Here is a 14,124-nt window from a genome sequence, read left to right on the forward strand (position 1 = left end):
CACCCATGGTTTAGACTGGATAGATTTTGTAAAAGATAGCATTACTTTTAAAGAAACATACAATTTGAGAAGGTATTACATTTTACTTTCATTTTATTGCAATATTTTTCATCACACTCATTGTTTTCCAACTGTCACTAAATTGTTCATTTTCTTAGTCTGATAGATTTGTAGGCCTATTTACTGTTTATAAAGCAATATGCACTTACAGGTTTTGGAGATGGCTTGGGCTCCGAGGGTCGCATGTGCAAGTGGGTCATCATAGCTTGAAGACGTTCACGTTCTTTAGAAAGCTGTTAAGAAAAAGCGAAATCACAAGCATTTTAGAAATGACTGATACAGCTATTTTATTACCGAGATACATTTTATCATTGAGCTTATCTCGGTGTAATGATTCTTACACATAAAAGTCTCAGTCACTGGTGGAAACTTATCTATGAGGAAATGCAAGTTTGGTTATGGGGAAAAAACTTTGATACCCTTTGTAATGTTAAAAGGTCAGAAAAAAACAAAACAAACAACACTTCATCTTTTTGTCAATAAGAGAATTGAGGTCACGGTTGTTTCAACAGTAACAAGTTACTAAAGTCATAAATTAGAAAGCCCTTTAAAGTCATATGGACAGTGTTAGCAATGGACTAGCAGCAACAGCTGTGAAGGGGTGAAGGGTCCTCAAAGCGCAGTGCCTGCCAGGATTGTCTACATACTTCATCCATTCCCACTGAGGTCCAGTTAGTGCCCCCTACAATCTGCCATCATCAATCTAATTCAATAGAGTGACAAAGACCAGGCACTGTGAAATCCTGAACTCTGCCACTGAGCCGACATCCCCACTGCACTGGGTCTCATTACAACTGATGGACTTTACTTTTCTCTCAGTAAGACAGCAAACAAAACAGGTATAATTGGTCCTATTGCAAGCTGAATCATCACTTGGAATATTACAAAAATAGCAGAATCTTTATAAAATGTAAACAGTTATTACAGAAGATTTAAATATTCCTAAAAAAAAATGCATGTGTATTACAAAGTTTGATATTTAGTGAACATACAGCTTTAAGGAATAAATATAACTATATCAATATGCAGTAAGTTTTGACAAATCTGAAACTAAGTAAAAACAATCAGTCTTTTCACTGTTTAGGAGAGCAGCCACAATTTTACATTTATGAGGTATACTACAAGAAATCATTACTAGCTGCAATCAGAATGAACTTGTATGTTTTTGAACAATTCCTTTTATTCTATAAGGTTAAAATACGATAAGTCTTTAGGAATAATTTCAGGTTAAATAATACTAATTTGCTTTTCTTCTGCCTCTCCTCCAATCTAACAAATACATTTCATTTATCTTATTCCCAAAATATGTACAGTTCTTTCTTTTCTGTTATATAACATGGGCAGCCGTGACCATCCTGGCCTTACTCTGGCCCTCAAAAAGAACAAGAATATTCCATTTATTTATTAAAAACTTGTATATATCACTTATAATAGGAAAATTCATGCTAAGTGATTTACATATGAACATAACAGTCGCTTGATACTGACACTGCTAATGGCTCTTGTTCTTTTACACTATGTCTAGTTTGCTAGCATCAAGATTTTATTAGTTAGTCTGCTAATGTCTCATGCAAATCCAACTTCTTCATTCTCTGAAATTATGTCAGAGTCATGATTGGGTGGTTGTGATTGTTATAGTAAAAAAATATATATATATTGGGTGGTTGTGATTGTTATAGAGTCATGATCTCAGCATTTCATTTGTTGAGGTATTTATACACTTTGCAGTGGATAGGCTACCCTATCATTCTTTGGAAAATGACAATAAAATGGCTGTTCCATAGTTGCAAGGAGCTGACAAATATTGATGACTTTAAAACTCGATATTAGAATTGCATGTTAATAATAAACTGTACTCTTAGGAGTAAACCTTCAAAAAGTGTTTTGTACATAAAAACACCTTGTACTTGCCAATAAACTTGAAGAAACATTTATTCAAGTGAAATGAAATAGTGGCAGCTTTATTAAAGACTTGACAAAAGAATCTAACCCATCCTAAATACATGAGGGCATACATACTTCAGGAACATATGGCCCACCACAGGTAAAGCATTGTTTGTCCATATCTGAACATCAGCAGTCTGCTCAAAAGTTTTCAACTACCATTTTTGAAAGAGAATTTACCTGTTTCACAGCATTCACTGAAACTGTACAGATGTTCAGGAATTCAAGCATCAATTGTAATTAATTTTTGTCTAAATTAATTCAAAGGGGGTATCTATTTCCTTGGGTTGGAAGGGCATATAAGAGGGCACTTTTCTCTAAGCAGTGCCTCAGACTTTTCCATTCAAGGTGTTTTAACTTTCATTTTGGGTTATTCTTATCATGCATCACAGATCTCCAAGATCAAACTTAGGTCAGTATCAGAGTTGCATCCAGGTTTTAAGGATAAAAAAATCAGATTTGCTTATTTAAGGTTGAGAAATTTATCTGAAATTGTTTCTCCATCCACATTACCTCCAATTAAGACACGGAACCAATGTACAATTACAGGTCAGCAACTGACTGGACATCACAAATGTGGTAGATATTCTGTTTGCTCAATTATTCTTAAAGCAAAAAATGTCATTAATCCTACAGACAATTCTGTGACATTTTACATCTTGTGCAATTTATGTGGTATATACTGAGATGTGCACTGCTTTCTATTTTATGTGGGCAAAACAAATATTGGACCACAAGAGTTATCATTCATTGTCTCTTTGTAGCTTGTGACTTTCTTTTCCCCTCTTCTTTCTCCTCCAATATTGGTTTATGCCTCTCTATTTCCTTTGTAGGAAATAAAGATTAACAAACTAAAAATATTATAAGGCAATACCATTTTATTGTACTAACCTAATACATTTCACAACTCTCTCTCTTAGGCCCAAACAAAAAGATCAGACCAGAGTATAAGATGACACTGCCAGAAATTATCAGCTCCCACATCAAATACAGGAGCACCGCATCCATAGGTAAGAGAACAGGTATTTACCCCATCAGTAATGGAATGAGGAGAAGGGGGTTGACTCTAGGCAAGTCTCAGGAGGCATGGCACTGGGTTATGTGGTTTCCTTGTGGTGCCGGTACTGGCTAATGTTTGCCGGCGCAGCCCTGCTATTGCCGATTATAGGGCATGCCACCATCATGGGGTGTGTGTGATGGAAAATCTGCAGGTTTGTGATTGGCTGTGGGCTAGTGCAATGAAATCCGGGGGGGGGGGGGCTAGAGCTGGCGGGAGATGTAAACTGCCTGGCTCTCAGTTTCCCTCCTCTTCTCTGTATCTGTATGGGACTTGGACAAATATTTACCAAATCTTTACCATGGTATTGGTTTGCCTTGGTAAAGATTTGCAATTAATCAAGTATGAAATAAATAAACTAAACTGTTCCTTACTGTGGGCAGTGGGAGGGGGGCTATAACTTCCACCATTTATTAAAATAAAAAGCTATTTGATTTTACTATATATTAAGGATGTACATTTGTTTTAAACGAAATAGACTTTGGCAACGAAATTGTCTAGTTAACCAGTTAGCGTGCGCTAACACCCAGTTAGTGCGCCCAAAGTCCTATTAGGGCGCACTAACTCCAAAATTAGAAAAGTAGGTAGTGTGCACACTAACATCTGGTTAGTGCGCACCAAAGTCCCATTAGTGCACACTAAGCCCAAAATTAGGAAAACTGGTTAGTGCACACTAACTCTGAAATGAGGGAAACACGAAATAAATGCCTCCCAAACCATTATAAAAATGAAATTTGACAGATAACAACACAAAACGAAAATGACCCAAAAATAAAATCAGTGCACATCCTTAAACTACGAAACAAAATAAAACAATACTATCAAAAATCTCTATAAGAAAAAAGGTCAAATATTAACAACACTTCCACCCTCATAATTATAATAGTTACTTATGCATTTTAAAAAATGGGGAAAAAAAGCCAGTTCATAACTTACCGGAAAACCAGCAAGCGAGCTTATGGGTCTATTACAATACATGCTAGCAGACCGCAAGGGGCTTTAATCAATACTGGGAAAAAGAACCCCAAATGAATCAATTCTATTGCCAACATTTCTCACCAAAGAGTTTGTCTTTAAAAATTTTTTTTTTTTAGGAAAAACGTATATTATATGATGCCTTATTTGTACTCCTTAAACAGCATCACTAGTCTAGATATACTACATAACTCAAAAGCAGCACAGTGGTAATTGGCACATAGAAAATACCCTACAAAGCAGCACAGTGGTAATTTGCACATACGAGATACCCCAATTTAAGACCTTTGTTGCGCCACCTGTTGTTGGCTTCCTCAGGGGGATTACAAATGTGACACTGGCTGTCTGCAACAAAGAAAAAGCTGCTGTTAATAATTTTTCTTTAGGCTGTAATGCAGTTGTTCATATCAAGCACACGATTTTACTTACTATGAAAGTGTAACACAAATTGATTTTGGCAATGTAGCCCTATAAAGCAACAAATTCAAAAAACATGCTTAGATAATTTAAAGTATATATACTAATAAGATTGTCTGTACTTTAAAAAACGTATTCAAAAAATATGTGTATGCCGCAATTACTTGAGAACTATATTAGATAAAAATTTTTGTTAACATTCAGCTGCCATGTTCAAAAACATGCTTTCTGGCCACTCTCACGCTGTTAGTGGAGGCGACTAAGAGAACATCCTATTATATACTATTGGACACGCATGGCTAGAGGACCAATTAGAATCTTATAATTCAGGAATCCAATAAAAATGATGCATTTAGTATCCAACTAAGGGGGTCATTTATCAAAGTGCTATATGGCGTTTTCACATGTGTTAAGCAACTTTAACGCATGCGAAAATGCCTTTAACGCATGCGAAAGCACCATAATGCATGGTGCGATGCAAATAAGAAAAATAGGACGAGTTTGTGGTGGGATATGTGGCCAAGTGGGCTGGGCTATAATTTTCAGAGAGAGAGAGACTAGCCATAATGCCCTCATCCTAGGTAGGTATTTATACCTCTATAGGAGGCCCACCTAGTAATGCGAGGTGAGGTTTAGGTATTAGTGTAGGGGTTAGGGGCCACTTTGACATTCAGAGTGAGATGTACGAACAGAACAGTGCTCTCTTGTGAAGATTTGATGACCTTCGGAGTGAGGAAACTCACCCAAAGATGAGATTTGTGCAATGTTCTCTCAACCTAGCTTGATGTTACCCAGGTAGAGAATCCATCAAGCTAGGCTGAGAGAACATTGCACAAATTCCTCCGAAGGTCATCAAATCTTCACAAGAGAGCACTGCTCTGTTCGTACGTCTCACTTTGAATGTCAAAGTGGCCCCTAACCCCCACCTAAACCTCACCTCGAGTAACTAGGGGGGCCTTCTATAGAGATATAAATACCTACCTAGGATGAGGGCATTATGGTTAGTCTCTCTCTCTCTCTCTCTCTCTCTCTCTTTTTCTCTTGGCCCTGACAGCTAGGCTGGCTCTCCAGGAGCTTAAAACTACTAAACATGGTCCCCCCAGTGGTTGTATGTAAGAAATACAATTCTGGCACTTGTCACAAAGTGCAAAAAAGTTATCACAATTTGAACCATGTTTGTGCTTCACATAGGTATTAGGGCAAATTGCAATAAACTGCCTATTACCATAAAGCATGCCCCTTTTCCTATTGCATGCGATATTTAGTGCATTTTAAAATATCCAGGCCTAAATTCTTAGTTCAAAAAAATTGAATGCTCAATGTATGTTCAGTGGTCAAAACCATAATGTTGGTTATTGAAGCCAGGAAAAGCAGAGTTGCTTACCTGTAACAGGTGTTCTCACAGGACAGCAGGATGTTAGTCCTCACATATGGGTGACATCATCAGGATGGAGCCCAATCACGGAACACTTTTGTCAAAGTTTCCAGAACTTTGACTGGCACCTACTGGGCATGCCAATTTGAAAAACAAATGTATTGTAACATTGGGGGTATATATAGTGGGGGGTATTAGCATTGTTTATGTACTAGTTGGGTTTTTTAGTGTGTGGTGGGATATGATGGTATGTATGGTGTGTATGTGAGTATGGTGTGGAGGATTTTAAATGGGGATATTGTGTATTGCACTTAGCACTTTCTGTTAAAATGTATAAGACATAGTTTGGAAATAAATATACATAAAATATATGGTTGGCTTTAAATTGAGCCTAGTTCCTCTGGGTTAATAATATGTAATGAGATTAACAGAGGATGCACTTTAGCATATAACCTACTGGGCATGCCCAGCATAGCACCAACCCTGCAGCCAGCAGGGGTCCCCCTTCAGTCTCATCTTATAGTAAAAGTACATGCGAAAAATAAAATAATAAATCGTAAGCGAACCCAACACCGTGGGGTGGCGGGCGGGTTTCATGAGGACTAACATTCTGCTGTCCTGTGAGAACACCTGTTACAGGTAAGCAACTCTGCTTTCTCACAGGACAAGCAGGATGGTAGTCCTCACATATGAGTGAGTACCCAGCTGAGGATGCCCGAGCAATGCACTAAATGTACCTAAAGACGTGCAACAGGCACAAGAACTGGGGAGGAATTTGGTAGAGGTCATCCTGAACCCTACCGGGTTGGCGGAAGGATGTTGGTAACTCAGTTCACAAATAAGTTGCGTAGCACAGACTGGCCGAAGATGGAATCTTGTCTGTCAGCCTTGTCTAAACAATAATGGGCTGCAAAGGAGTGGAGAGAGCTCCAGGTGGCAGCCTTACAGATGTCAGCAAGCGGCACCGAGTGTAGGTGCGCTACTGATGTTGCCATGGCCCTGACAGAGTGTGCTTTAACACGGTCTTGAAGCGGAATGCCTGCCTGTTGGTAACAAAAGGAAATACAGTCCACTAACCAGGAGGAGAGAGTCTGCCAACCCATAGATTTGCCCAATTTGATGGGATCAAAGGAAACAAACAATTGAGTGCCCTTCCTGAGGGCAGCTGTACAGTCTAGATAAAATGCTAGAGCACGTTTACAGTCAAGGATATGCAGAGCCCGTTCTCCTGGGTTTGAGTGGGGCCTGGGAAAGAAAGTGGGTAGTTTAATGGATTGATTGATATGAAACTCTGATACTACCTTAGGCAAAAATTTAGGGTGAGTGCAGAGTACTACCTGTCATGCAGACGTTTAGTGTAAGGCGGGTAGGTGACTAAGGCCTGTAACTCACTAACTCTGCGAGCCGATGTGACCGCTAAAAGAAAAATCACTTTTCAAGTGAGATAGCGGAGATCACAGGATTGGAGAGGCTCAAACGGCGGTTTCATGAGCCTTCCCAAAACCATGTTGAGGTCCCAAGAAGGGGCCAGAGGGCACAGTGGAGGTTTAAGGTGGAGCAAGCCCTTCAAAAAGTGTGTGATAAGGGGTTGTACTGAAATGGGTATATCCCCCACACCTTTATGGAAGGCAGTTACCACACTGACATGTACCCTGATAGAAGAAGTTTTGAGGCCTGACTGACAGGTGCCAGAGATAGTCCAGAAACTTTGGAGTGGGACAAGTGAAGGGCTCGATGGACATAGAAGTACACCATCCCATAAAATTGTTCCATTTATAACGATAAGACTGCCTTGTGGAAGGCTTTCGTGAAGCTACTAGGACACGGGAAACCGGCTCTGAAAGGTTAAGAGTTTGCATTATTAACCTTTCAACATCCAGGCAGTCAGAGAGAGGGCCTGGAGGTTGGAGTGGCGAAGGCAGCCATTGATCTGCGTGATCAGAAGCGGGTCCTTCCCTAGAGGAATGTGCCGGTGTACCGATAGGTCGTGGAGAATTGGAAACCAGACCTGGCGTGGCCAATGAGGGGCTATGAGAATCATTAGACCCCTGTCCCTTCGCAACTTCATGAGAGTCTTTGAAATGAGTGGAAGTGGAGGGTATGCATAAAGGAGACTGCTGGCTCATGAGAGGGAGAAAGCGTCTCTGGGCTGGAGGTGTTGGCTGCGAGTGAGGGAGCAGAAGTTCCCTACTTTGCGGTTGTGAATTGACGCAAAGTGGTCTATGTGAGGGTAACCCCAATGTTGGAATATTGAGTCCGCTACAGTGGGGTTGAGGGACCACTCATGTGGTTGAAAAGTGTGACTCCGCTTGTCTGCCAACACATTGTCCACTCCCAGCAAGTAGGTGGCTCTGAGGTACATCAAGTGGGAAAGGGTCTCCGCCCATATCTGTGCAGCTTCCTGACACAGGAGGTAGGAGCCTGTTCCCCCTTGCTTGTTGATGTACCACATGGCTACCTGGTTGTCGGTTTGAAACAGGATGACCTGGTTGGACAGGTGATCCTGAAAAGCCCTGAGAGCATATCTGATTGCACGAAGCTCCAGGAAATTTATCTGGTGTTTGGCTTCCTCTGGAGACCAGATGCCCTGAGTTTGCAGATGTGCAACATGTGCACCCCAGCCGAGGTTGGAGGCATCTGTTGTTAAGGTTATTTGAGGTTCTGGAATCTGAAATGGGAGGCCTTGTACCAGACTGGATTGGTTTTCCCACCAAGTTAGCGATAGACGGAGCTGTTTGGTGATGCGGATTGTGGAGGACATTGGCTGAGAAGACTGTCCACTGTGATCTTAGAGTCCACTGCATTACTCTCATGGCGAGGCGAGCCATGGGAATGACATGCACTGTGGAGGCCATATGACCCAATACTATCAGGAAATGATGTGCAGTTGAATGTTGTTGAGACTGTAGTCGAAAGGCCAGAGAAGCGAGAGTGAGAGCTCGATCCTGAGGTAGGAAAGATTTCACTCTTAAGAGTGTCCAAGTCGGCCCCTATGAACAACAGAGTTTGCGAAGGAACTAGTTTGGATTTTTGATAGTTTATGAGAAAACCCAGGGAGATCAGGGAATGCAAAGTGAGGCAAAGGGACATCAGTGTGCCTTGCCGAGAGGGAGCCCTGATCAACCAATTGTCCAGATAGGGGTAGAGGTGGACACTCTGACTCTTGAGGTAGGCCGCTACCACCACGAGGCACTTGGTGAAGATGTGTGGGGCAGATGCTAGGACGAAAGGTAACACTCGATGTTGGAAGTGTTTTGGGCCTACTAGGAATCACAGGAATCTGCGATGTGACGGAGTAATTGAAATGTGCATGTAGGTGTCCTGAAGGTCTAGAGAGCAGAGCCAGTCTCCCCTTTGAAGAAGGGGAAGTAGAGAACCCCAGGTCATTATCTTGAACTTTTCTCTTTGTAGGTATTTGTTTAGAGTGCGAAGATCCAATATTGGGTGCACCCCACCTGACTTTTTTGGTATCAGGAAATACCTGGAATAGAACCCTTGCCCCTGTTCTGAGAGGGGCACTGGTTCTATTGCTCGGGACTGGAGGAGGAGGGAGACCTGCTCCAAGAGTGGTGAATGGTCGGATGTTCCCCACATCAGCCCAGGCAGGGAATCTGGTGGGACAGACAGAAAGTTGAGGTGGTAACCTTTGGATACTATTGCAGGTACCCACTGATCTGTGGTGACTGCATGCCATTGGCTGGAAAAGTGGCACAACTGGCCGCCGACCAGAATGGTTGGAAGTGGAAGCTGGGTACTGCTCTCTAGAAGGTAGTCAAAAACCTGCCGCTGGACCTGGTTGAGTGGTTGGCTGCGACTTCTGCCCTCTAGGCTGCCTAGGTTGGCCTTTTTGGTAAGGCTTAGAAGTCCTGGATGCTGGGGGATAGTACCTCATCTGCCGGTAGAATTGTCTCTTAGAATCCCTCTTAAAAGATCTTTTGGATGAAGAAGAGGGATCAGAAGGCAGTAAGGAGAGCTGGCGCAGTCACTTGGTGGTCCTGGAGCTGCGCCACCGCTTCTTGAATCTTTGCACAGGGCAAATCAGCCAATCTGTCTTGTACCTCTGGTCTGAGGTCTGAAGATTTCAGCCAGGCCCATCTCCTTGCACTGATACTGGCTGCAGACACCCTGGAAGCGGTGTCAAAGATGTCATACACTGATCGTACTTCATGCTTGCCAGCATCTAAGCCCTTTTGTGCTAGGGCATGAAGTTAGTCTTGGAACTGTAGAGGTAAGGCTTCAGAAAAGTCTTGAATCTTCGTGAACAAGGCCCTATTATATTGGGTCATGTAGAGTTGGTAGGATGCAATGCGATAGATGGGCATTGATCCATGGAATACCCGTCTTCCAAATGCATCCAGGAACTTCTGATCTTTCCCTGGGGGAATGGATGAATGAGGTTTGGCGCGTCTGGCCCTCTTTTGGGCTGACTCTACAACCACCGAGTGATGATCCAACTGAGTTCTTTGGAAGCCAGGAGCTGACTGATCTAAGTAGATGGCATCTGCTTTTCGGTTAACAGGTGCCACCGAGCCAGGGTGCTCCCAGTTTCCCTTCAAAAGGTCCAAAAGGATGTCATGAATAGGGATGGACATGATTTCCTTTGGAGCATCGAGAAATTGTAGAAGCTCTAGCATCTGGTGTCTAGAATCCTCTTTTGTCTGACGCTGGAATGGGACTATTTCAGACATCTCCTTTACAAAATTAATAAAGGACAGGTCCTCTGGAGGAGAGCGCCTCCTTTCATCAGGAGGGGAGGGCTGTGAAGGTAGATCATCAGAATCCTGGGATGAATCGTCAGTCCAAAGATTATAAGGGTCACCACCAGCTCCCAAATGTTCTTCAGAAGGAAGTAACGGGGTTATTCCTGAAGGCCCTGGCCTGGGCATTGATGGTCCCGAAGGAGGAATCGAAGGCATCGATGGAGGCATCGAGGGCATCGATGGCGGCATCGCTGGCATCGGGGGAGGCACCAATAGAATCGGTGACATCGATGGATGTGTCAGTGGCGGCACTCCCGATGGTGGAATGAAGAGCAGTTCTTCTTCATCTTCCTCTGATGACAAGGGAATTGGTAAGGAAGGAGTCGGGTCCCTCAGTTCCCTCAGATCCACCGGTGGAAGGGCACCGATTAACTTGTCCATTCTAGCCAATAGCGATGCAAGCGCCATGGGCATCGGGTCAGTGACCGGAGGAGCAACCGGTACCGGTATCGATGGAAGTTGGAAGCCCTGGAGTGCTTTGCCGATGGCCTCTTGGATCATCCGATCCAATTCCTCATGGAAACCTGGGGCATGAATACCCGGTTCCGGAGTGGGAGGTAGCACTGGCGTAGCCGGAGGGTCCACCGGTGAAGGTGGATTCGCGGATCCTGGCACCTGTCCAGGTGGGGAACGCCTCGGTGATCCAGAGACAGAAGAGGATAAAGCCTTTTCTGTATGGAGCTTCTTTGTTGGAGGCTCAGATGACATCGATGTCGAGGGTTTACTGGTATCGATGGCCTGAGCTTTATGATGATAGTGTTGATGTTTTTCTCGATGTTCCCCCCGGTGTTTTTCCAGAGGAGGAACAGAAGGGGTCGACACCTGTGGAGTCATCGAGGCCGGTCGGCTAGCAGCAGATTCCCGGTGCTGGCGCGACGTAGATGGCACTGGTTCAGACGACATCGAAGTTATCGATGGGAGTTGAGGTTTTTGGCCGAAAGAGAAGACCCATCTTATTGGGCCGAGCCTTGCGACCTTTTGATGCCATTTGGGCACATTTGATACAAGAAAGGACATCGTGGCCGGACCCAAAAAACATCACATAGAGCATGTGAGGGTTAGTGATGGACATTGTTCGAGTGCAGATGGGACATGGACGGAAACCCGACGCCATGGCTTCGACAAAATTTAGTCACAGTGCGGTCGATGGCCGGTAGGCTGCAAGGGAAAACCTCGATGGGAATCGACCGCAAACAGGCAGAAAACTTACCGTTCGACTGCGGAGCAAAGAAATCGATAAGGGGACCCATGAGGTAACATTTTTTGAAATTTTTTAAACAATGTTCCGTGAGGAAAATTTCTGTCAGGAAGAGCTCCTTAACCCTCGTGGCTACTGCTGTGCGGAAAAAAGAAGACTGAAGGGGGACCTCTGCTGGCTGCAGGGTTGGTGCTATGCTGGGCATGCCCTGTAGGTGCTAGTCAAAGTTCTGGAAACTTTGACAAAAGTGTTCCGTGATTGGGCTCCATCCTGATGATGTCACCCATATGTGAGGACTACCATCCTGCTTGTCCTGTGAGAAAAATTATTATACTAATTTAATATTATGCCTCCCATTCAATTGACAGATTGAGACCATTGGGGACAATCAGGTTCCAAGAAAAGATGTAATTTTGTTCCTTTCTCCATAGCAATGTTGATATGTCTTCTCCTTGATCTTTACTGATATGATGTATCACAAAATATCGGATGTCATCGACCGTATGGTTATGACTGTGCCAGTGTCTTACAATTGGTGCTTCTAATTTAGCTGTTCAAACATAGCTCTTATGCAATATAATGTGCTATGTACAACAGGCCACAAGGGCAAACAATAGCATAGATGACTTGCTTAGTGTTACAGTCATATTTGTCCTGTAATAAAAAATGAGTCTGTTTACTGGGAATTAAAAAAATAATTAATTTTAAGGTAATTATTACACACCACACACGTCCCACATTTAAAATGGCCAATATTCATATTAAGTGATTGGAATGGAGAGCAAGAATAGGTATGGACCAATCAATGTCACCGATCATGTCTGTGTATATGTGAAAAGATGGACCCATGAGCAAGCTTGTCATGAGTAGTCAAAACATTCTAGTGACATCTAATAATGTATTGTACTGCAGTAATATGGAGTATTAGGTTAAAAAAACAAACAATACGATCTAAATAAGACCATTTTTCTGTAGTAAGTAGCAGGCTCCAAATAGAGCCCCTGGATATCCTCTAGCCTTAACTTTGGCTACCATATGTGTTGCTTGCTATTTATATTCAGATAAGATTAACATAACATTCTAAGTCACATGAACTGACCAGTTGGAATATTATCTCTAAAACATCAGGAGTGATAACTCCTATAATGCAGAAGGGTATCCCATCTGTAGGTTTTAAATATAGGGCCAGATTTTAAAAGCCCTGCACACGTAAATCCAGCTGGATTTACGTGCGCAGGGGGATTACACGCACTGGGCCTATTTTGCATAGGCCCGGCGACGCACACAAGCCCCGGGACGTGCGTATGTCCCGGAGCTTGAAAAAGGGGGTGGAGCGGGTGAGGTCCGAGGGCGTGGCCAGAGGCCTCCGTAGGGCCTCTAGGCTGGGGAATTTTGCGCTGGCACTTGGCCGGCGCACGCAACCTACACCTGCACAGAGGCAGGCGCAACTTCTTTAACAAAGGTGAGAGCGGGTTTTAGGTAGGGCTGGGGGGCGGGTTAGGTGGGGGGGATGGCGGAAAGAAACAAAGGTGAGGGCGGGTTTTAGGTAGGGCTGGGGGGCGGGTTAGGCGGGTTAGGTGGGGGGGGGTGGCGGAAAGAAAGTTCCCTCCAAGGCCGCTCTGATTTCAGAGAGGCCTTGGAGGGAAAGGGGAAAGCCATCAGGGCTCCCTTTGGGCTCGGCATGCGCAAGATGCACAAGTGTGCACCCCCTTGCGTGCGCCGACCCCGGATTTTATAACATGTGCGTAGTTGCGCACGCATGTTATAAAATTGGGCGTAGATTTGTGCGTGCCAGGTTGCGCGCACAAATCTACGCCTGTGCGTAACTCTTAAAATCCGGCCCATATTGTTTTGTACAAAAATCTTTTGGAATGATAAATACATAAACACAAAAAAAAAGGGATTTGATCTTGGTGACTGGTTAAAGTGAACTGAAGACTTCCATCAGCTGTATTAAGGCATTCCCCAAATTGGTCAAATCATTGTTTAGTACTTGTCAAATAAAAAATATGTCATCTATGAAGTGGATCCAACATTTTATCCTAATCCAATATTCTGATGGATAAATGTGTACTTCCTAAAATTTAACTACATAAAGGCATGCCACCGAGGGGGCTCTTTATTTGTTGATAGAATTGACCTTTAAATGTGAAAAAGTTTTTTGTTAGAACTATTCTGGCTAAATCCACTGGGGTAGATTTTCAGAGCCCTGCTCGCCTAAATCCGCCCAAAACCGGGCGGATTTAGGCGAGCAGGGCCCTGCGCGCCGGGAAGCCTATTTTACATAGGCCTCCCGGCGCGCGCAGAGCCCCGGGACTCGCGTAAGTCCCGGGGTTCT

The 14,124-nt window shown here is 43.5% G+C and overlaps 1 protein-coding gene across 1 annotated transcript in view; it reads right to left on the reverse strand.

Annotated features, from left to right (window-relative positions):
- FOXP2 (forkhead box P2) overlaps nucleotides 1-14,124 on the reverse strand; it is a 1,080,393-nt gene that overhangs the window by 196,453 nt on the left and 869,816 nt on the right. The window contains 1 exon segment of the mRNA XM_029617020.1: nucleotides 210-293. Coding sequence (XP_029472880.1) covers nucleotides 210-293 — 84 coding nt within the window.

This window comes from Rhinatrema bivittatum, chromosome 9 (assembly GCF_901001135.1).
Source record: "Rhinatrema bivittatum chromosome 9, aRhiBiv1.1, whole genome shotgun sequence".
NCBI lineage: Eukaryota > Metazoa > Chordata > Amphibia > Gymnophiona > Rhinatrematidae > Rhinatrema > Rhinatrema bivittatum.